This window comes from Nicotiana sylvestris, chromosome 3 (genome assembly GCF_000393655.2).
Source record: "Nicotiana sylvestris chromosome 3, ASM39365v2, whole genome shotgun sequence".
Classification (NCBI taxonomy): Eukaryota; Viridiplantae; Streptophyta; class Magnoliopsida; order Solanales; family Solanaceae; genus Nicotiana; species Nicotiana sylvestris.
In genome coordinates this window covers 193,720,420-193,743,546 of record NC_091059.1, presented here as the reverse complement: position 1 = coordinate 193,743,546, position 23,127 = coordinate 193,720,420, and the positions used below count along the sequence as shown (strand labels likewise).

General features: G+C 36.8%; 2 protein-coding genes across 5 annotated transcripts; both read right to left on the bottom strand.

Moving 5' to 3' along the window:
• Nucleotides 1-3,328: 3,328 nt before the first annotated feature.
• LOC104243823 (pentatricopeptide repeat-containing protein At1g51965, mitochondrial) lies at nt 3,329-8,182 on the bottom strand. The gene is made up of 2 exons (XM_009799086.2): nt 7,133-8,182; nt 3,329-5,451 (listed from the first exon to the last, which is right to left on the bottom strand). Exons 1-2 carry the CDS (start codon nt 7,922-7,924, stop codon nt 4,246-4,248), a joined length of 1,998 nt encoding a protein of 665 aa, XP_009797388.1. The 5' UTR covers nt 7,925-8,182; the 3' UTR covers nt 3,329-4,245.
• Nucleotides 8,183-8,597: 415 nt separating this feature from the next.
• Nucleotides 8,598-21,716, bottom strand: LOC104243824 (uncharacterized). 4 transcript variants are annotated; one of them, XR_011406304.1, is made up of 16 exons: nt 20,970-21,716; nt 20,725-20,780; nt 19,118-19,176; nt 18,946-19,017; nt 17,879-17,962; nt 15,717-15,824; nt 15,336-15,398; nt 14,438-14,518; nt 13,656-13,721; nt 11,664-11,819; nt 11,078-11,155; nt 10,697-10,735; nt 10,421-10,503; nt 9,735-9,807; nt 8,730-8,973; nt 8,598-8,629 (listed from the first exon to the last, which is right to left on the bottom strand). XR_011406304.1 is itself a non-coding variant. In XM_009799087.2 (15 exons), exons 1-15 carry the CDS (start codon nt 21,590-21,592, stop codon nt 8,803-8,805), a joined length of 1,812 nt encoding a protein of 603 aa, XP_009797389.1. In that variant the 5' UTR covers nt 21,593-21,716; the 3' UTR covers nt 8,602-8,802. The 4 variants fall into 4 exon arrangements, 3 of the variants coding, with proteins under 3 accessions (XP_009797389.1, XP_070027419.1, XP_070027420.1); XM_009799087.2 differs by having other exon boundaries at nt 8,602-8,973; XM_070171318.1 differs by lacking the exons at nt 8,598-8,629; nt 8,730-8,973 and having other exon boundaries at nt 10,383-10,503.
• Between the last annotated feature and the right edge of the window lie 1,411 nt (nt 21,717-23,127).

Here is a 23,127-nt window from a genome sequence, read left to right as displayed (position 1 = left end):
CACATTCAACGGGAATCACTTCAACTTGTATATTAACTTGACTTCTTTTGTCCTTATTCCACACATCGAAGCATCCATAAGGTATAAAATCAAAGAGTGCATTACATCAGTCCACCAGGAATATGGCCATACCATTACCAAAAGAAAGGCATATCTCGGGCGCAAACGAGCGTTTGAAATAGTCTATGGTAACTGGGATAAGTCATTTGCAGCTCTGCCCAGGTACATGGCCGCACTGCAACACTTTAACCCCGGGACGATTGTTGAATGGAAGCCTGAGCGGAGTCCAGGTAAACCAGAATATATATTCAATTACGTGTTCTGGCCGTTTAAACCAGTAATTGATGGTTTTTCGCATTGCCAGCCCATAATATCCATAAACGGCACTCATGTCTATGGAAATTACAATATCAAGTTGTTGATAGTCGTGGCAGTAGATGCTAATGGACATATATTTCCTCTAGCTTTTGTTGTTTGTGCCAATGAAAGCCAAGAGACGTGGACGTTGTTTTGAACCACTTGAAAGAGCACATTGTCAAACAGCGTTCTGATATTTGTCTAATATCTGATCGGCACGGTGGTATCTTAAGTTCTGTGGAAAACTTGCTTGCATGGCAAGAACCTTATGCCTACCACCGTTACTGTGTGAGACACTTTAAAGCCAATTTCCAGAAGACATATCCCAATAAGGATCTGCATGATTTGATGTGGATGGCAGCAACAGACCACCAACAGCATAAATTCCGGAGGCATATGGAATCTATCAGGCAAGAAGACGAGGCAGTTTATCGTTGGTTAATGCGACATGACCCTGAAAAATGGATTTTGCATGCGGATGGTGGCAGAAGCAACAACAACCTCGTATATCGGGTAATATGTAGCTCCTCTGTATCGTTGGTGATCTCGGGGTGGAGTACCTCTAGGTACTGTCTAATAGGGGTCAAAGTCAACCGACTGGCCCCCGACGATGCAGTCTCGTCCTGAGGCCTGAAACCCGTGAGCAGCTGCAGCATGTCCAAATAATCTGCACGCGATATAGATCTCATAGCAATAGGCAGTGACATGGCCATGCCATCAACGGGCAGGCCAATAAAACCTCCACATCCTGCAGTGTGATGGTAGCCTCACCAATGGGCAGGTGGAAAGTGTGTGTCTCCGGTCGCCACCGCTCAATCAACGCCGTGATCAAAGCCAGTCGAGCTGCATCCGTCCGATCTGAATAATCCTATAGAATCCCGTATCCTCCAGGTGCTGGACTACACGGGGATGGAGATCTCTTTCCCTTAAAAAATCCCACAGGTCGTCCACTCTCCTAGCGCGGAGAGTCTGGGATAGTAACTCTTCGTCCCATATATGAGCGGACCTATGATCGTCCTGTAGCACTAATAGCTCAAGAGAGTAAGGGCCAGGATGTATAGGCGGCACGTCCATGTCGTCAACTGTAAATTAAACAACATTAATTGTATGTTTAATCTGTAAATTAAATAATTAATTTTTTGAGTTATATACTTTTTAGAGTTATACAATATTTAAATGGACATGGTATATATATCTATTAGGTTCCAGGCTCGATATTTGAGATCCAGTAGCACCAAACTATCATGAATAATTATGTGTGTCAATTTCAATTGTCTTACCATTTAATGTGTTTGTTTTATAATTAAATTATTAATTTTTAATTATTTAATTGTACAAAATATATATACCTATGGGTTCCAGACTCGATATCTAAGACTCAGTAGCACCAAACTATCATTAATCATTATGTGTGTCAAATTCAATATTTTCATAATTTTGTGTGTTTGTTTTATAATTTATATTCTTAATTTTTAATTATTTAATTGTACAAAGTATATATATACATATGGGTCCATGCTCGATATTTTAGCACCAAACTATCATGAATAATTATGTGTGTCAAATTCAATATTTTTATAATTTTGTGTGTTTGTTTTATAATTTAAATTTTTAATTTTTAATTATTTAATTGTACAAAGTTTGTATTTTCATCTACCAGTATAAGAGATACTTAAACTACAGGGATTCTACGCTAAAATACTCTACACTTTACTACACTAAAAGGCTCTACAGTTTACTACGCTAAAAGGTTCTACATTTTACTACGCTAATAAATAATCTAAACTAAATATAAACAAATACATTTTAATCACATAACATTCACAAAAATACAGATAACATACTAGTTTCGCAAATAAAATACAAAACGACATGGAAACACTAATAACTGAATCCGGATATTAACAGAAAAAATTATTTCTCAATTTTACTTTTTTTAGAATACTAATATCTAAGTCCGGATAAATATAACATACTAGTTTCGCAAATAAAACACAAAACGACATGGAAACACATTCAATCAACTAATATGTATTATTATACAAGTTTCGACATAAAATAAATCGAAATACCTCGATGTAGTGTTTTCGAAAAGTAAATTGATTGAAAATTTGAGTCCGAAAGAGTGAAACCACAATAATACGATGCTCTACTACGATGTGGGACCTACGTTCTTAGTGTTTTGTGTGATAGGAGGGGCCCACAACTCTTTTTTTCCAGAGACGACAATGGGGGTGGGGGTGGGGTGGGGGGGGGGGGACCAGAAACGAAAGGAAGTAAAAAAAATGGGGGAGGAGGGAGTTCTGGTCTTGGGGAAGACATAGGGGATTAAAATAAGGGGTATAGCGCGCTAATTTTATGCGCTATACCTATAGCGTTTTATTTTATTTCTGTACGCTATACCTGGCAATCAAATTGTCAAAAGGTATAACGCGTTTATTCTCCGCGTTATAATCAAACAGCAAAAGTTACCGTTAAGATATAGCGCGAAGTATTTCAGCGTTATATATAAAAAAGTAACCTTTTTTTTTTTACACTCATTAAGGTAACTTTTGTCCAAAAATACAACAAAAAAGTTCCGGACTCTAAAAAACAGTACCTAAAGACAAAGTTAAAAGAACGTCAATCAATCACAATGACAAAATTTCCATACAGCTCGCTGTTTATTCTCCAAGAAGGCAAGCATATTCTGTAATCATAGTGATAAACGGGTTCTATAACTAAATCTAAAGTTTGAATTTTTTTGGCAAGAAGCATTATTCTAAAAATTGCAATGACAAGTTATGGAAAGTCATAGATGCATAAGCATGGTAATTGCACTTATTTTCAAGAGAATTATTGCTGATAAAACGACCATTTTCATCAACCTTTAAGAGGAAACTATCAGGGTTGAGTTTAGACATTTGAGGGAAGGTTCACAATTGAAGAAACTAGTGTTTCTTATAGACAGATTGGCAGCAAAAGGTTAGAGTCAGGTTCACTTGAATTCCATTCTGGGAACTTCAAATTATGAAAACAATTTGAAGGAAGTTATTCCCTTTCCAATAAAACTCCACTATTAGTTTCCGTCGCTACAATATTACAAATAAATGCAGTAAAAGCAGCACTACAAGCTAATACTAGTATCACTTATCTGGAATCTGGACAAGGATACAATTCAGAATCTGTTGTCAATCACCAGGCATCCAAAGTCCATGCAGTATATTGATGTGGAAGAAATTTCCTAGCACCCAAAGTATGAATACAGACATCAACAACATCGAAGACAGTTAAAATAGATGATTTCCAGAAAATGTGTTAGTTGCTAGAAATAAGCAGCTTCTATTCACTTTCACCCAAACATGGTAGGACGGGTGATCAGCTCAGTTAAATAGTTGATTTCCAGAAAGGGTCCTAGTTGTACTAGAAATAAGCAGCTTCGCTCTTGGCCCAACTTCTTACTGTCTTCTATTCACTTTTCACCCAAACTGTCAACACAGATGGTTAGTACAATATCATGCTTCCACACTCAAATCTCTAAAGCAAGGCATCTATATGTTTCATCTAGAATGGTTTCCACAGCCAAAGAGAATTTTGAACATTAAAATAACTGTAGAAGTAACCATTTCACCAAGGTGCATTTTGTAAATATGCACCAATATACAGACCAAAAGATCAGATTTGGAACTACTTCCACATACAAAAGATTCATGTCTTCTACAGCTGATCGGTCTTCAAGGCAGCAGCTTAATTCATAATCATCAGAGTTATAAATGCCAACTTGTCCTCGATATAAATTCAATTTAATGTCGCTTTAGCACCATGCTTTGGTCTAGGAGATAGCACAACTGAGCGGTAAATCATTAAAGCGTACAACCATGAGTAGCTTAATCCCGTCCCTGTTTCCTATCACCTTAATGGGCTAACCACCCAACCGGTGATTGGATGTTGTCTGCGAACTCTAGTTGTTCTATGTGAACCGCTTTGTAAACGTTCAAGGATGGTATATGTGATTGAATCAGCTGTCAAACCCTGTTCTTTCAATTTTGCATATAAACTAACAGCTTCTGAAGTTCTCCCACTTCTCTCCAGACAGTCAAGTAGGATATTGTATGTCACTATGTTAGGATAACAACCAGCTGCAAGCATTTCATCAAAGAGGCGATATGCCATCTCAACTTTTTCTGTCTTCCCAAAGCATTCAATGAGAGTACTATATGTTACAACATCAGGATTCAAGCCCTTTTCCTGCATCTCAATGAATTTCACGTGCGCTTCATCAATGTCACCATTCTTCCCCAGACAATTTATTAAGGAGTTATAGGAGACAATATCAGGTTTACAATTGCTATTCTCAAGTTCTTCAAAAATCTTGAGAGCTTCCTCAACCTGTCCTGCTCTACCAAAGCTAGAGATCAAAATGTTATAAGTAAATATGTCTGGTGAAGGGCCATCCAGTTTCATCTTCTCATAGAGATCATGAAGATGAGAAATCTGCTTTAATTTCCCAATAGCAGCGCACACAGTATTATACATGAAGGTATCTGTTTTTACTCCCTTTTCATTCATCTTATTCAGCAAGTCAATAGCCTCAGTTACTTTCTTACTGTTGCATAAGCTCTCTAACATGGATAAGAAAGCATCACGATCTCCTCCATCATGGAAGCTCCACATATTGCAAAAGAGCCTGTGAGCTTCGTTTGCATGGCCTAGTTTACTCAATGTTCTAACAAGATATGCATATATTGGTTTATTCATGTATCTCTTAGATATTTCCACAACTTCATCAAGTCTTCCAAGTTGCCCTTCTGCAGCCAATACATTTAAAATAATACTGTAGGTAAATTCATTTGGACGGCAACTATTCCCCACCATCTTAGAGAAGACAAAGATAGTCTTATCAACCATTCGGCCTTTGGCAAGAGCTTCGATCATAGTATTATAAGCCATTAAATTCGGTGATATGCCCTTCGACAGCATTTCCTGAAAGAAAGACAGTGATTCGCCAGGCTTCCCTAATTTCCCAGTCATTCTGATCAGAATGGTATATGTATATTCATCTGGTTCGCAGTGCCACTTCTTCATGTCCTCAAAAACCTTGTAGGCCTGATCAACCTGGCAAAGCGCTGCACATTAGAATCATTAGACAAGCAGAACCATATTCATCAGTCAAAACAGCTCTGTAGGATAATGTATGTATACTGTTTATTAAGTATTTTAATCTTAGAGACAATAAATACTTCAATATCAAGACATCTGACCATACTTGTATTATTCTCATACCAAGAAATAATGATAGCACCTAGGGCTGTGCATAATTTGGTAAATACCGAATTACCGTACCGAAACCGAAAATTTTGGCATTAGGTATTCGATATTTTGGTATTTGGTTTAAGTTTTAAAATATTGGTATTAGGTATGGCATTTGGTATTTTAAAATGAAATACCGAAATACCGATACCATACCGAAATATATATTATATTACACAATAAACATTTTATTAGTTATAACATAAATATAAAAATTTAAAATTTAACTTCCCTTTATTCTCTAAGTTCGTCAATTAACTCTAAGCAAGTAACAAGACATTTTTAATGATCAAATTTATTCTTTTATGTACAGTTTTCTCTCTCTATGTTGGTATTTGCTAGTTTTGGACAAAACTTTTGTCAACAAATGTTTTTAGTTTTGTACTTTTGAGTACGTTAATTTAAAATATTACCGTCTATGACTCTATGCACTAGTTAGTATTCGAACCGAATAAATCGAAGTTACCAAACCGAATATACCGAAATCGAAAGGAGAAAAACCGAACCATACCGAATTTAATTAGGTACGGCATTGGTATTGCATTTTAAGAAACCGAATACCGAAAATACCGTACCGAAATGTCTAAATATTGTACTGTACTGACCGACGAACACCCCTAATAGCACCTGTGACTAGAACTCTTCCTATCCGCTTCAACAATAATCTTAATTGAATGAGTGCACCTTGCAAAACTCAAAAGTCAAATAAGTGTAAAACACCTTCATTTTTAATATCGGTCATGTTGAGCCAACGTGTGTGCACCTCAACTAATTCACCAGGTACTTGCTTATCTCCCACTACTACGGAAACTGACAAACACTATACACCAAGGTTTAAAATACTGAGATTCACCTAGTGTCACCTTTGTCGGAGATCGATCTTCCGTACGCAAAGTTGTTACTCCAGTTTCTCGACTACTAAGCCGAGAAACACTATACACCAAGGTTTCGAATACTGAAAAGATTCACCTAGTGTCACCTTCGTCGGAGATCAAACTTCAGTACGCAAAGTTGTTACTCCAGTTTCTCGACTACTAAGCCACCCCTTTAGAGGTAAAGGGGATGCACTTCATTTGCATAACTGTTTCCTATTTTTAATAACTAAGACAGCTCATTTCCATTGAATTTGGTGTACCTAGCTGCACCATTAATTTGAAACCTAGGTATAGGAATTAAACTCGGTTCAATCTCATAAGAAAACTACAGTAATAGAAATTAGATACAAAAAACAAATGAAGTGGTCCAATTTGGAGTGAAGGCAATCTGGTTTCGTTGATATCTACACTTCAAAATATTTCATAAAAGGTGCCATCTGTGTTCCACAAAGACAATAAGGTTTACCATGTCCCCCAAACTTAGTGTTTTTGTACCATAGGTACTTCATTAATCCCAATTTCACATTTTAAAGACAGACTACAAATATCTTTTACACTATAATTTTTCTTCCCAAAAAGAATACTTTAGTTAATAATGCCAAAGATCAAACCTTTTGGTCCCTAGCAAGAGCATCAAGAAGCATGTTGTACGCAAATATATCCAATCTATAGCCACGCCTCCTCATTTCTTGGTAAACTTCTAAAGCCTTATCTGAATTGCTCAATCTAATATAAGCTTGTAACATACACTTATAACTGTAACAATTCAACCTCAAATCCCATTTTTTAACCAACTCCAAACACCTGGTCAGCTCATTAAGTCCATTCCCTTGTTGGCCGTCTCCGAATATTCCAATGAGAAGATTAACGGTGGAGATGTTTCCACTTATACCAGACCGTTCCATTTCATCGATAATTTCGCGTACGCAATCGAGCCGGTTCGGTAGAGAAGACTTGGAGAGGATGAGAAGTATACGGTTGTAAGTGAAACAGTCATGGCGAAATTTAGGGATTTCAGAGGGGCAAAATCGGAAGAAACGAAGAGCTAAGGTTGGGGATTTGAGGTTTTTGAGGATTTCGGAAGCTTCCGAGGGAGTTAGAGTTAAGGTTAATGTGTCCAGGTAGTCGGATAGGTCAAGGAATGGATCGGATGAAGGGGACGGAGGTGATTTTAGAATTTGGGAGATTTTACAGATTAGGTCACGGCGGGGGAGAGCATAGCCTCTGGAGTCTGCTTGGAGAGTTGGAGCATCGACTTCGACGGCGAAGGAACGGCCATCTTCGGCTTCGACTACCACTCTGCCGCTGTATTTGGTGCCGAAGCATCGGAACTGCTGCCGGAATGTCCGCCGGAGCCGGTAGCAGGGATGCCGGAGCCGGTAGCAGGGATGCCGGAGTTTCATGGACTTTGTTATGTTCAATTTGGACACAGAGGAAGATTAGAGTGACCCAGCATAGGAGCTCATTCAACTACCCTCTTACCTAACGGCCCATTAGGCCGATGCCTTTCAATTGACATATGTTGAAGTTACACATTTGGCCACTCGCCAAAATAATTATCCGCTACCCAAATCTATATATATATATATATATATATATATTATATGCATATTATACACTAACATACAAAAAATTTACATTTTGCTAGTTTGTCTAATTTTTCCTAGATTGTATAATAAACCTTTCTCTAGACTATAGTTCCAATTTCTAAGCATTATGTACTTACTAGTATCTATTGTTTAATTTAATTTTAATAATTAAAAGAAAATTATATGCTATTTAACCATAATTAAAAAATGTGCTTACTAAAAATTATATGCTATGTTGTTTACGTAATAAAAGGTGATGGCACTAGCCACTAAGAAAAGATCTTGTGTCATTCATAGTTTCATACATAAGCAACTTTCATAAAATCATAAGGTATACGGAGTATTAATTTTTGACAATAATGGCTTTGTATCGACGTTTCTCGTTTTACATGGGTTACTTCACTCCCCTGCCACCCCCAATTTGGCTCTGTTTCTGTCGACGCATTCAAAAAACTGAGTGAAACACTTGCTAATGACAATCAAGATGTGAATGATTGCCAAGGGGCTTGAAATAATTACCTGGTAAATTAAAGGTAAAGACAATCTGTCTATGTTAATATACCGGTGCTGAGCACAAAATGACAGAACTCAGCTAAAAACACAAAGCGTAAAGTCCAACCTAGATAATATACAGCACTGACATCTGCGTAGAGTGCATCACCATTTACAAAAAAAAATCACTACAACCCATCTCAGCGTTTTCTGAACACAATGTTTATCATCTCTTTTAAATTCCTGCACGCCACTATCTCAGTATCTCCGAGATCTAACGCTGTCAATGATGTTTCAGCTGATTTGGGAATAATACATTTCTTATATCCCAGCTTCGCCACTGTATTTATTCTTTTATCCATTCTTGGTACCTAATGATTTTGCAAGGAGAACAAACAGAAGTGTATCAGAATGACAGGAAGAGGAAAAGAACATGTCTTGTACATGGTGTGCAAGTATGGTTAAGCGTAAAATCTCCAACTGAAAACCATAATGCCTTTCCAAAACCCATAAGCCTACTGCTGGATGGAGGTTAGCTATAATATTCTTTTTCTCAACCAACAGGCAACATAAATGACTAACTCCAAGCAACAGCACTTATAAGAAGAAGCTACATGGCTTTTGCCAGCCTGGACATTAAAATAATAGGAAAAGTGAGATAGGATGCATGAATTATGGTATTTATTTTTTGATAACCGAGGAAATGGAAGATCATAAAAGTAGGCACTCATAAAATTTGAAAAAAAAAAAACATCATAAAAGACAAAACTGCAATTTTTTACACCTCAGGACTATAAAACAACAAAAGGAAGAAAAAGAAAGGAAAGGGAGCAAATCACAAGAAGAGGTATGGTAGTTACATGTAAATTTCAACTGGCTTTTCAAGGTTGAGCCAAGCAACGTTTATAGTTAGAATCATGTTTCTGCCATTGATAATCCAACTGGCTTATTCGAATTTGAGGATGCTATTATTTAATCTCAATTGCATTATAGGAGTATGAGGCCAGATAGCATCCTCAGATTCGAATAAGCCATGTTATCAGGGTGCAAATCCCAGAAATTTCACAAGAAAATAATTAATTTGGGAAGTTTACAGAAAGTTAGAGAAGGGGGATCCGGTAAGTATACATACCGTACGAATTTCACCACCAAGGCCAATTTCCCCAATGAATGCTATGCCCACAGGAAGAGGGAACTCCAAAAAACTGAAAAGGACACAAGGCACATGCTTACAAACATCTACATACTTGAAAAGAAATATAAAAAATAATTAAAAGTAGTATAAATAAATGCAGAAATCCACTAGTCTATTTCTCTTTCTCAAGATTGGAGAGCAAAGCCAGGCACACATAGGTTTGCTTTACTTAAATAGGGGCATTGGTTATCTTCCAAGTCACAAGAAGCAATTCCATGTCATCGAGAAAACTGCATGCTTTTTTTTAAAAAACTTTTTCTTTTCCTTTCCTCTGTCCATTCACTCCCTCCTTTGTCTTTTACGTAGTTTGGTATTAATGTACAGAGAACATCCATGATAATCAGGTGTTCATTCCATCGCACTTTATGTGACATTATTTAGCTCAGCAAGGAGTTTAAGGTGTCTATTTGACTTCTATGTTATACAAGAAGTAAAACAAATAAATACTTTGAAAGTTAGTTACAGGAAAATACACCACATCAAATATTAAGTTTGATTATTTAAATGAATTTGAATTTTTAAAGTATGTGAAAGTTGTGTAAAATAACAATATGATTTGGGAGAGAAAACTATATAGGTGCTGACCTGCAAAGACAGATGGCTAATACATATGAACAATATACCTGCTGCAAATTGCCGCTGCTACTGCAAGATCACCAGCAGTCTCTGACAGCCTAACGCCACTGACAACATTGAGAAAAATACCCTATAATCAAATAGGATAGGAACCACATCAAAGATCTAGAGTATATGTCAAATTGTAAAAGAAAACACAAAGTATGCACTGACAAACCAAATATAAAAAAAGGAAGATCAAATTAAAAAAATAAGGTAAGACATCCCGAGGAGAAGCCATAAATGGAAGAAAGTATTCGTGGAATGTTCATTAGAATCATTACATTCTCTTGTAGCTTGAGACCAGCTTGCTTTATAAGAACCTGTATACAATAGCAAAGAAACCAGTTAATTTGCAATCTTCAGCATATCTGATCCCAAAAAACAAAAAAATAGCACATGCATCTGAGTTATTCAGTTTCAGGAAAAGGACATATAAATGATTATCAAGAATTTACACTGGTTTCTGTACAGTAGTAAGGAAACCAGTTAATTCGCAATCTTCAGTTCAGGGAAAAAAATATAGAAATACCAACGATCTTCAAGAATTGGCATGTGAGCCACAAGTTTCAGCAGTAGATCGAAAGCAACAACTTGCTCCCTATTAAAAGAACCTACAAGATTTCCTTACGAGCTCATGTAAATGTTGAAGGAGTAATACTCACTGAAATTATCATCTCAGCTCTGCCAGCTTGAACGCCATTTACTTGTCTTGAGACTGATGAACCAGCGACACATAATGCCTACATGGATATAGAAATTTATTCAAATGATAAAATATTTGAGAAAATGTTACATTAGAAGAGCAGATTCACGAGGAAGTAGCTAGGGAGATATTTAGGTCGAAAAAAAACAATAAAACTGCTTAAATTACAAAGCTCTCTTCCTTCCCCTCATCGGTACACCTGTGCAGTTGTAATAGCTTTTGGCAAGAGAAATTGAAAAATGTAGAAAAGACGTTGCACAAGGGGTTATCACTGCACCATCTTTGTTTCCGGGACCTGATTCTAGCTCCATTTGCCCACTTGACTCTGATGTTTGTCATAGAAATCATCCCATATCTTCGTTATACCCCATTACCCCTCCATAGACCCTATACCATTAGACATGGTAATTTCACCAGCCCTTCACTCCCCTTCTTGGTTTCCATATTTCTCTATAATGAAACTTCTACACAATGCTTGGTTCCACTTGAGCATAAACTAATAAAGACTAGAGAATTCCCAAAACAAAGTATTGCATAACACATACCTGAATTTCGATAAGAAAGGCTCGAGATCCATCCATAATTACAGTAACAGCTAATCCAGCCAGAAAATCAGAATCCGACTGCTGCTCACTTAGAAATATTTCACTTGGGTTTGAAACAGCCTGCAAGCCCGATTGCGACATTTCAAACACTCCAAGCTGCAAGCAAAAGACAATAGGTTAGCCGATTGCACCAGTTCGCAACACTAACAAACATGCCAGAGCACACAATAGGAAAAAAATACATAAATCAGAAAAAGACTTGGGAAATCATTAGGTGGTCCAAAATTTTCAGTATGATGTTCCCTGAGATGAGAATCCTACAAAGAAAGTAGCATAACCCAGACTAAAAGAATTTGAGAAATCCTTTGGCGATTTTACCTAGATTAAGTCACGTCTACATTTTGCCCTTCATATTGACTTTTGGTAAATCTTTAACCAACATTAGAAAGGGATAACCTTTATCAATCAGAATATGCTGACCGGATAAGAAGGATAACCTTCTTGGATCACCAGTAACCCAACATCATGAAATGAAGCCGGAAAAATCAGACTCCAAATGAAAATACGAGCTTCTTTTGTGCAAGAGCAGAACATACCTGTCACAGCTATTCGCCTACATCACTAAACATGAATCACATTGTGACTTCCAGCGTCAGGATAACTTAATAAAACAAACTCTGCTTGGTGCATACAACTTGAGATTGAAAAGCCGCAATCATAATTTACTTGTTTTTAAAGTTCTACATACAATTACCTCAAGGAAGAAGATAACAGAGTAAATAGTTGTTTTTTTTCTTTTCGATAACTGCGGAATTCCGGAAGGCCAGTGGTGGACGGTTCAAAACTTGGTGGATAAAGGGTTTGTCCCTCTACCATTCTCCACTTAAATACCGAGCCTTTGTCTGTGGCAGGTTCAAAACATGACGCGTGTCTAATCCACACTCACGGCTGCACTTTTACCACCAGACCAAAGCCCTGAGGCAATAGTTTTGTTTGGTTTAAGAACCAGACAACTTGATATTGGGAAAAAACAATTGTCATTAGTTTCCAATAATATTTGGAAGCCAATGTTTCCTGGGAAAAGGCAATGAGCTGATTTTCAAACAGAGAAGAGTGGAACCCATCATAGTCAAGGCAGGGTGCCACTGTCTGTTCAGTCACATTTCTGCTACAACAAATTACCTTATGACCCCGGAATTATTTTTTTCCTGCCATAATAACTTTTTCTTTTGTTTTCCTTCAACAAAGTTTTTACTCAAAGGTATCGTAGCAGCAAAATAAAGATATTTAGTCATATTTAATCTTATTACTTCTACCAATATGAAGGCCTCCAAAATTGCTTTAGAATTATAGACAGCAGCGAATAAAAATCCAGAAACTCACTTTTGTTTACTGAAAAACATAACCAATACCACTTCTCCCAAAATCAAAACATATCCTGATCCGAACGCAATCAAAGAAAGTGAACGTTTAAGTCAAGACTCTTTCCAAGTTCAAACCTACGGGTCGCATATGTTGGAATAAGTTTGGCACCTTTCCATGCTGGAATAAGTAAGGTACCAAGAGATGACATTAAAAGTTTTCCATCTAATAAATGTGGTGGACCAACCATCTTCTGCCAGTTTTTGTAGATATATTTTCAAATCAAGTGCAGTTCTTTTACCCCCCACCCCCCCCCCCCCAAAAAAAAAAAACTCCAAGCTTGACAATAAGAATGAAGCCCTATAACTAGACAATATTCACTCCTCCTAGCAGAGAAGCCTGAACATACATTCCAAGTAATCCACATTCTAATAAACTCAAAACTAACTGATTCATGTAATGCGTAGATCTTCCGTTAAGTTGCCCCTTATCTTCTCCCTCTTCAAACAATGAAGGGCAAGCTTTGTCCCACCACACTAACACTAAAATCATATAGAGCATTTCAACGAAAAAAGAAAGAAAAAGAGAAAGGAGAACGGGGGGAGTGAGAGAAATAAAGCATCCGAATACCTCATCTGTGGATCCAAATCGATTCTTTACCGAACGAAGTAAACGATGAGATGAATACTTCTCTCCCTGCAATTTCAGTGTGTGAACCAGGCATTGATGAGAAACAGCTATGGTATAATCAAAACCAAGAACAAGAACCTCCTAAAGCAATATGGATAGAGAAAATTGTTCTTCCAAGAAAGATGATAGTTCTCGGTCTGCAAGAACTGACTCCAAATGGAACCAAAAGAAAATGTGCACAAACACGATAATTTTTTTTTATTGATAAGGTAAATATTTTACTAACAATTGTGGAGAATCCCTTATACAAGCCATATACCAAAAAAGAGAACCTACACCAAACTATGGTTCTCAACAAAAGAGACCAGATCCTCCCATACAAATAGGGACCTCAGAAGTACACCAAAAAGAAACTGAAGACAAAAGGCTACCTTGCAACTTCACGAACATGATAAATTAATATCGCAAATGAGTAAAACGGGCATGCAGAGGAGCCAAAGAAGCCATACAAATTATAAAGGATATGCCCAAATGTTCAGAGACTCTGAATAAATTGACCAAGCACAGACAAAAAGCATTATACACATGATCACAAAAAAAAAAAAGCTCCTAACGATACAGCATCTCTAGTATGAGCACAATATGTTCTCACCTTCAGTATCAAAAGCCATAAAAAAACTCTTTTTTTCCTCTATGAGATGAACAAAGGCCATATAAAAACATGTGTACTGCAAATAACAGGAGGAGATACTACTCAAAACAGAAATTCAGAAGGTACTTACTTCCATATAAAGAACAACATCAACTATGTGTTCCAAGACGCGAGGCCCAGCTATTTCTCCAGATTTAGTCACATGCCCAATCTGAAAATTACCCAAGTTTAGTATCAGATCAACAGATAAATAACCGGCAAAGATATTCTGGCTGCTGAAAGCATATGAATTCTAGTTAAGCATAGGTTCGTAACAGAAAAGGAAAATTTCTTTTTTTTTTTTTTTTTTTTTTGATGGGTAAATAATATATTATATAAATATTTGCACTAAGCCAGTGCAACGTTGTGCAAATCAGCAATTGCGTCTAAAATATCATCTACATCTGGTGCAAAAGCCAGTTTGCACCAAAAAGCAATCAACAAAATACAATTAAGTTTAAGGCAATGTAAATTTCTTCTTTTGCCTTCAAAAGTTCGACTGCTTCTTTCAAGCCAGACGGACCACCAGATAACTTGAGGAACAGTGTTCTAGGTCTTTTGAGCTTTCTTGCATAGACCCTCCCTGGTCCAGCACTTCAGCATTTCTGAAATGGAGTTAGGCATGGTCCAAGACATACCAAATATTGAAAAGAACATGTTCCATAACTGGTTTGTAACCTTGCAATGCAAAAAAAGAAAAGGAAAATTTCTCAATCAAGAAAAGAAACAAGATATCCTCTGATAAGGTATCGAAATGATAAATAAAGGTAAAACTCCTCTTATAAAGTTTATCTCCGTATTTATTTTAATAAAAAATCAATTGAAAGAATTCAATTTACTTTTTGCAAAGGAGGAGAGGACGAGAGGATAATTAAAGAAAGCCATCTAAAGTGACAAAAAAGACAACAAATTGACTTAAGTTACTGCAATAAATATCATCAACCAGATGTCTTTAAGTTAAAGCACAATGTTCAATAGTCCATCCTCACCAGAAACACAGGGATATTGGTCTTCTTGGCAAACCGCAGCAATGCTTCTGTGCATTCTTTTACCTGTCAAGAATGAATCAGTATTAAGAATGATGACTCAACACTGCTCTGAGAAACAACTTAACGGTCGTCTATTTCATTATTTAAAAAAGAAGGTAACTCAGAGCTTTAAAAAGTCATCCTTAAGAGACAGATTCTTCCGGAAAACTCTGGTAGCACAGCTATCGTGAGACGAATGATTTATTTATAGGAAACTCCCTCAAATGAAAGTTTTTAATAACAAATGAATTGAGAGAAACTCTTCCCATTCAAATGGATAAAAAACTTGAATGACCTCTCAATAAAAATAAACTATTACAAAAATAGCACAAAACAGTAAACCTGCGATAGACCTCCTGCACTTCCAGTTACTCCTCTCAGATAAACTGTCTGGATGGAATCAATTATCAAAGCTCGCAGCAAGAGAGTTTGGGCCTTCTCCAGAATATCCTGAAGAAGACAGCAACATGGAATAAAAAACCATAAACACATCAGATGTATTCACTAGCATATATCTCAGTCTGCAACCTTCAAGTAGTCCAGTTTATTTTTTGAACAAATGTGCAAAGGACCTAGCTTTTCACAAGAGAAGATGAAGCACACGAACTAATATAAAGATATTTTTGATCATTGACATAGTTTAACCGACCTATATTACATTAAGTGATCCTTTTTTATCCGCAACATTTGCACATTATTATTACAAGTTGCAATTTACAACGACAACAACCCCAGTGAAATCCCACAAGCGGGGTCTAGGAAGGATAGTGTGTACGCATACCTACCCCTACCTTATGAAGATAGAGAGGCTGTTTTCGAAAGACCCTCGGCTCAAGAACAAACAAATTGCAATTTAAAGGTTAAAAAGATGGAAATATTGATCCATTCGCTTCTTTCAGTTGGATGTAGAAATTTCAGCCAAACAATGGTCACAACTAAGAATATCAGAAGTTTGTTCAAAAACTATAATAAGAGTACAACTAGCAAAATATTTTGGTAAATACATCTAGGTCAATATACTCTCAACTTGATGTTCTAGGGTAGGCAAAATCAGTTTGTCCCCAAATGAACAAAGACTGCAACAACAACAACAACAACAGCCCAGTATAATCCCAAAGACTGCAATAACATGACTGGACATTGTACACCTTGTTAATTTATGTAATGAAGTTCTGAGGATGATTCCAAAATTCAAGCTTTTTAATTACTATAAGCCTATAAGATGAAGTGATTGCATGGGATAACAAAGAGATATGTGGAAAATCACTAGCATGTAAAACTTGGTTTCTGTTCTCATAAAGACCTGCAATTGTTATTCAAAGACTCTGCAACAATAAAATGGTAACTATGGACATGGCTGACCAATGCACATTAAACAGTTCCCATCTAAGTGTTCAACTTTGAATCTTCTTCTTCTCACATCTTCTCCTGTCTAACCTTGCATTATTATGCTAATTAACCTAGCACCCAAGTCCGCATCGTCGAGGTCAGGCTAGTTGTCTAAGACTCAACTTGCTACGGAAAAAGGGGCGGAAAGGACCTCATACTTCATATAGTAAACCACCATGTGAACATAAGCCAACCGGAAAGATTATGCAACATCTTAAGAGCAAAACCTATTTTTAAGAAACATTGTTTCTCAAAGAAGCAGAAATGAGGATGTTGAGGTGGATGTGCGGGCAAACTAGGATGGATACGATTAGGAATCAAGTTATTCGGGAGAAGGTGGGTGTGGCTCCTATGGATGACAAGATGCGGGAAGCGAGGCTCAGATGGTTCGAGCACGTGCGGAGGAGAAGCCCAGATGCCCCGGTAAGGAGGTGTGAGCGATTGGCTTTGGTGGGTACGAGAAGAGGTAGAGGGCAGCCTAAGGAGTATTGGGGAGAGGTAATCAAGCAGGACATGGTGTGGCTTCAGATTTCCAAGGACATGGCCCTTGATAGGAAGGTGTGGAGGTCGAGCATTAGGGTTGTAGGTATGGAGGTAGTTGAGCAAGTTCTACTTCGTTATTCATTGCATAGGGCCTTATTTACTGGTTATTGTTATTGCTTTTCATCTATTTTCTGGTTCTTATGTCGCTGTTACTATTTCTATGTTTTCTGGTGATGGTACTGATGTATTTGTCTCTTTTCGTCTTTTTGAGCCGAGGGTCTTTCGGAAACAGCCTCTCTACCCCCTTAGGATAGGGGTAAGGTCTGTGTACTCACTACCCTTCCCAGACCCCACTTGTGAAATTTCACTGGGTTATTGTTGTTGTTGTACAGTTTTCTCAGATCATGTCTATTCATATTTCACTGGATTAATAACCTTCCATAAATTTTTAAAAATAGAGGTCCTTCAATTGGCAGCCACTACCGGTTGTACTGACTAACTCAAGGCATAGTTGTCCCACAAAAGCCAGTTTAAGAACATTAGTCAACAATCAATACGAATAGCGTACTAAAACAGATTAATCATGCCAAGGGAAATTAACATTCATAAATTGAAGGATATCAAAGGGATACCTCAATATCTGTACTTGCATAAAGAAATAGTTCATCTGTCCCGATTCTCATCCGATCAGCTCTATTTCCAATTTGTTCAACACTCTGCCATGAAGAAGACTCAAGATGGGGCATTACTGACATTTTTCATGAACGTAAAATTGTAGGAAAGGAAAAAAAAGATTATTTAAATAAGAAAGCTAGGATTAAGATTTGGAAAAATTTACAAGCCATTGACATTTTCCCCTATTTTGTTTCCGTGCATTACAAAGCCAAAACACAAGCATATGCACTCACAGAGACTGTGCTCCTTCAAATTTGAAAATATTGAAACCATGTAGTTCCTCATATACTGCCTCCATCCCAATTTATGTGGCAGTTTTGATTGGACACAAAGCCATAGACATTTGTGTGGCTACCAATCATCTCATTAAGGGTAAAATGGAAAGTGTAAAGTTAAGTTGTTACAAAATATTGAAAGGTGTTTTTTATTTTTGAGAAGATGTATAGAAAGGTGTTATTCTTTTACGGAGAAATTAAAAAGAAAAGTGTGTCCCATAAAATGAGACAGAGGAAGTAATTGCTATTCCCTTCCCCTTTTGCAGATAAACCTATCACTTTTCCTTTGTAGACATATGTTTCTCAGTCAAGTAACCATATGCTCAACCTGCATGAGAATCAGCTACCCTCACAGAAAAGGTGAATATGGAAAAGGTACAGAAGTGATTTATGTATCAACGGAAGACATTACTAACAACAGTTACTCAAAACCGGCCCAATCAAAGCTCAATTGACAATTGTAACTACTACGGCAGTTCAGATAGCACCCCAAGCCTTCATATACCATCATGTTTATCTATACATTAAGACATACTATTAATATGCCATTTCTCAAAAAGCGAATCTGTTATGACACGGTAAGCTTTTACATTGGTTTACGTTTAGCCAACGTCAGGTATAGGAATAGTTCTATGTTGGTGTACTTCTACATTATGCCCTTGGTGGAATTTCAGTTTTAGCAAATACAGCATAACAAAAGATTGAAAAAGTAAAAAGGCACTGCCCAATTAGGAATGATAAACACCCACCTCTTCACCAGACACATAGAGAACTGGTGCTGATCCTCCCATATCACACCCCTCTGCAACTATGGCTGCAATCTTGCAATAAAGAATAAGATAGTCAAAGTGATTGGAGAATATTAGATGACTCCAAATGATATGACTAACCAAAAACTTATGTCTGCACATAGCATCATACCTGTAACAATAGCGTGCTCTTGCCAACACCCGGATCACCGCCAACTAAAACTAAGCAGCCTGCAACATAGAAAAGGATAAAAGAATCAGTCCATATTGAGAAGATAGAGATAGCTCCTAACAAATTAAAGTCAAAATGCTCCATGAAATCAATGGGGATATTTTTAAACAGTGAAAAACAGAGACCAACGACGCAATGTTGCCAAAGGCGAAAAGCATTAAAAAGCACTCCAGATCTATCAGGGCTTTTCGCGCAAAGCGCAATTAAAGTGTGCGCTTTATACAAAGAAAAAAATAAAAACATATATGTAATGCAAGAGAAAATTAAGAATTTCATTCATAACAATTTCCTTAACAATTAATGTATCTTTTTGCCAATTATATTTATTGTTTTGCACTGCTTCAACTTATTGGCAATGAGGCGCACGCCTTGGTGCCTTGCCTACACCGAAGCGCAGCCTAAGTGAGGCGAAGCGCATACCCTGAGCTTTTTTGAGCTTCAGGGCTTAAGCGCTCTTCAAATGAGCCTTTGACAACACTGCAAAGACGACCTAGACAGTGACTGTCATTTAGCAGCAATTATTTATCAGCATGCACAGATTATTTTGGTTGATGCTCCTAATCCATCTGTGGCAAGTTCAAGGCATAGCCTTAAGCAAATTATAGAATGCAACAACTTCTGGAAGCTATCATTTTTCTTTTTTATTTGTAGGTGGATAACTCTGAATTTTATACAGAATACACTTAGGCTTCTCGAGAAATTTCAAGGTTAAAGTGAACAAGTTGCAAGTTAGTAACATGATCTCAATAATGACAGAGTAACAGGCAGGCTACATTACTTAAGTTAATTGTGGAATTCTTCGCGGAATAGTATAGATATTTAGGTATACCTGTCTAATGCAGTACTGATGTGAAACTAGAGATGGAGCTTGGGTAATGAAGGTTGTTACCGTCAGTAGTTGAGCTTCTCCTTGAATTCTATGATACAGATATAACCATACGGTGTTGTGCCCACTAGATAACGGAGTCGTCAACTAATTTTATACCTCTCTTTTTGATAAGGCTAATTTTAATTTTATATTTTTCTTTCCCTCCTTATTCCGTATTTGCACGTCCAGCCCTAAAGTTCACCCATTTCTAAGCACTTAACATAAATCCTTAAAATTCAATAACTTCCTCAGCTATCGTGCCTCAACCCTAAATATGTGGTAAGTTATGCTCCTTTGTTATAATTTAGCCTTGGCCAGTTTCTACCATGCTGCATACTGAAAAATGTTTGATTAAACTGAATAAGTATACTTCAGTATCCACGCAGTGCCAAAACAACAACAAACATTAGGCAAACCTGCAGCCAAACTACTTGCAGTAGACATATAGCCAAAATTTAGTGACACTAGAAGGACCCCTTTAACATGATAGCCTAAATAAACACTTGCTCTGAGAAGATTTTAACTCATGCTACGAAACCTGAAATTGTTTTTGTTAATTTTTATAAACATGTAGTATCTTTATAAAAAAATTTGACTGAATAAATTTTGATTTTTTCAGTTGAGACAGCAAGGCACAATGAACTTCATGTGTAAAAGTAGGGACAAAACAAGGCAGTACCCGGCACAAGACCACCACCGAGTACTCTTCCAACTTCAGCTCCAAAGAGACCAGACCTATACAAGTACAATATTTCAAAGTGTTCATTAACAATTTCCCATAAGATTTTCAAATATTAATATCAAAGTCAAGATGGCAAAACACTGAAGCAAAGATATGTAAAGGACAAAAACAGGCAACATTCTTTTTTAGGAGATAATTATGAAATTCAATGTTCCTCTTATTTACATCTATAATTAACTTACAGAGGGATTCGCCAATTTAGTTGATTGGTCCCTTTATTTACATCCGTCAATTTCGTAGGCATGGCTTTAACAGACTGATGAGGCAGCCACGACCTTGTCACATTCTCAGTAACCTCAAACCCACTCGTAGGACGCTCTATTCCTTCCGAAAATCGCTTCATTGTATTAACACCATTACACTGCTTACAAATCCCCCACCATTGCCCATCATCATACCCACAATCACTACACACCCACACTGTTTTACTACTCTTCCCACCCTTCCCCTTTTTCTTGGTACCATTCCCTATAACTTCATAAACCCTAGTCTTTATACCGTTGGAATAATTCCCATTTACTGCAGTCGACTTAGACTCTGTTTGTGGGGTGTGTTCGTCACTAGGGTTTTTTTGAGTTGTTGAAGGGGCAGCCCAGCCTTGTACGGCGGCGTCGGTGAGAGAGGTGGACTCTTTAGGAATTTGTTGACGGAGAGCGGAACGGAACTGGCGGGATTGTTTGGGGTATTGAGAGGAATTGCATAAAATGGTAAAACGGAGAGATGAGAGGGGGATTTTTGGAGGGAGATTGAAAAGGTGTTTTTGGAAGTGGAGGGCTCTCAGTGTTTGCATGTTTGGTACTTGCATAGAGAGAAAGGAGGGCAAAATTTGAACACAATTGCAATTGAATAAACGGTCGGAAATGGAAACTTCTCTTTTTCCCCGGGTCGGAAACGGAAACTCACCTCTCTTATATCAACACAATTGCAATTACTTCCTAATCGCCGATTATATATTTTGGAATAGCTGTACCAGTTTGAAGAATTTCTTTTACACATTTAAAATAATTTAATAGTATGATGTGATTGGTTGTTTGTCTTATTTTTTAAATAATAACAAATGAAATCTATTACAGTAAATTACTTACAATTATAATTTATTTGACTTTTCATATTATTAATGCATAGAAATCAAACTATTACAAACTTTAAATGGATTAATTAACGTATACCTTTCCTAAAAAAACCATTGCATGTATTGTACAAATCCATTATTATGCACTTCCCAAGAGGTAAGCAAATTAATACAGTCAAAATTCTTTATGACAACCTCGTTTGTTCTGATATTTTTTTGTTATTATAGTAAGGTGTCGTTATAAATGACATATATTATAACATTGCATAAAAATTGATTCCGAAAAAATTTGACTTTTATAGTAAATGGTTGTTAAATTATATTGTTATAAAGATGTCTAACTATACTGGTATATTTTGTTAATTTCTATAGTGAATATTCATTGGGGATAATTAATTTGGTGTCTTTACTCATTAACTATAACAGTTAAGCATTTCAGTCCCTTCATTATGAAAAAGATTTTAATACTCATGAAGAAAAAAATAATAAAAGAAATCGATAAACAAGAAATTAAAACCTGAAGACATATAGCAAATAAATACATAAAATTTGACTATTTATTTGTATATTATTCAAATGTATCTCACCCTCACAATTGTTTGACTAAAAAGTATTAGGCCTTTTTGTTGAACTAATTAAATAAAAAAGACTTGGGGCAAATCTTGATCAGAAATAATTTATTCTAGATCTGAGACAGACAATAGGAATGAACAAGCATAATTGAATATAATATTTGATTATTGAATCTCACAATGTAAGATATAGATAATTGCCCCAATAATATCTGATGATAATGAAGAATGCATAAAGGAAAAGAATCATCATGCTTAAACAAGACCGCTCTCCGTCCATCTGATAAGATTGAATTATAGATGCACATCGAGATTCTAAGTTCTTATCTCCTTTCTCGGTGAGGAGCCTCAGGTTCGGGAGTATCTTTATCTTTTTAGGGGTGTATATGATGTTGTATGTATGTGTGTTTCCCCCCTTATGTCACATTTTCTCATGATATTTATACCAAACATTTTCTTTACCCAGCGGTCCTTAACCGGAGTACCTATGTTCTTGGAATATCCCATAGAATATTTTCCTAAAATATCTAAGTGTTGAACTGGCCGTTCGGACTGAATTGAGTGCTCGACCTAGACCGTAGCTGAATCACTCGCCGGCATATCGCTTCCTATACGCGGCTTTGGCTTGGTTGTTTCTTGGTTACTCTTCCTTAAGTAGAATTTCTTTGATCAGATTTTGACCCATATAGTTAGTCC

Excerpts from the sequence above, each read along its gene's own strand:
- LOC104243823 (XM_009799086.2), bottom strand. The coding sequence starts at position 7,924 with ATGAAACTCCGGCATCCCTGCTACCGGCTCCGGCATCCCTGCTACCGG. Across the intron at positions 5,452-7,132 it reads CTCTTGCTAGGGACCAAAAG|GTTGATCAGGCCTACAAGGT; the intron begins GTTTGATCTTTG and ends GCGCTTTGCCAG.
- LOC104243824 (XM_009799087.2), bottom strand. The coding sequence starts at position 21,592 with ATGCAAGTACCAAACATGCAAACACTGAGAGCCCTCCACTTCCAAAAA. Across the intron at positions 10,504-10,696 it reads GTCTCAAGCTACAAGAGAAT|GGTATTTTTCTCAATGTTGT; the intron begins GTAATGATTCTA and ends ATTTGATTATAG. Across the intron at positions 8,974-9,734 it reads TTGGTGGTGAAATTCGTACG|GTACCAAGAATGGATAAAAG; the intron begins GTATGTATACTT and ends CAAAATCATTAG.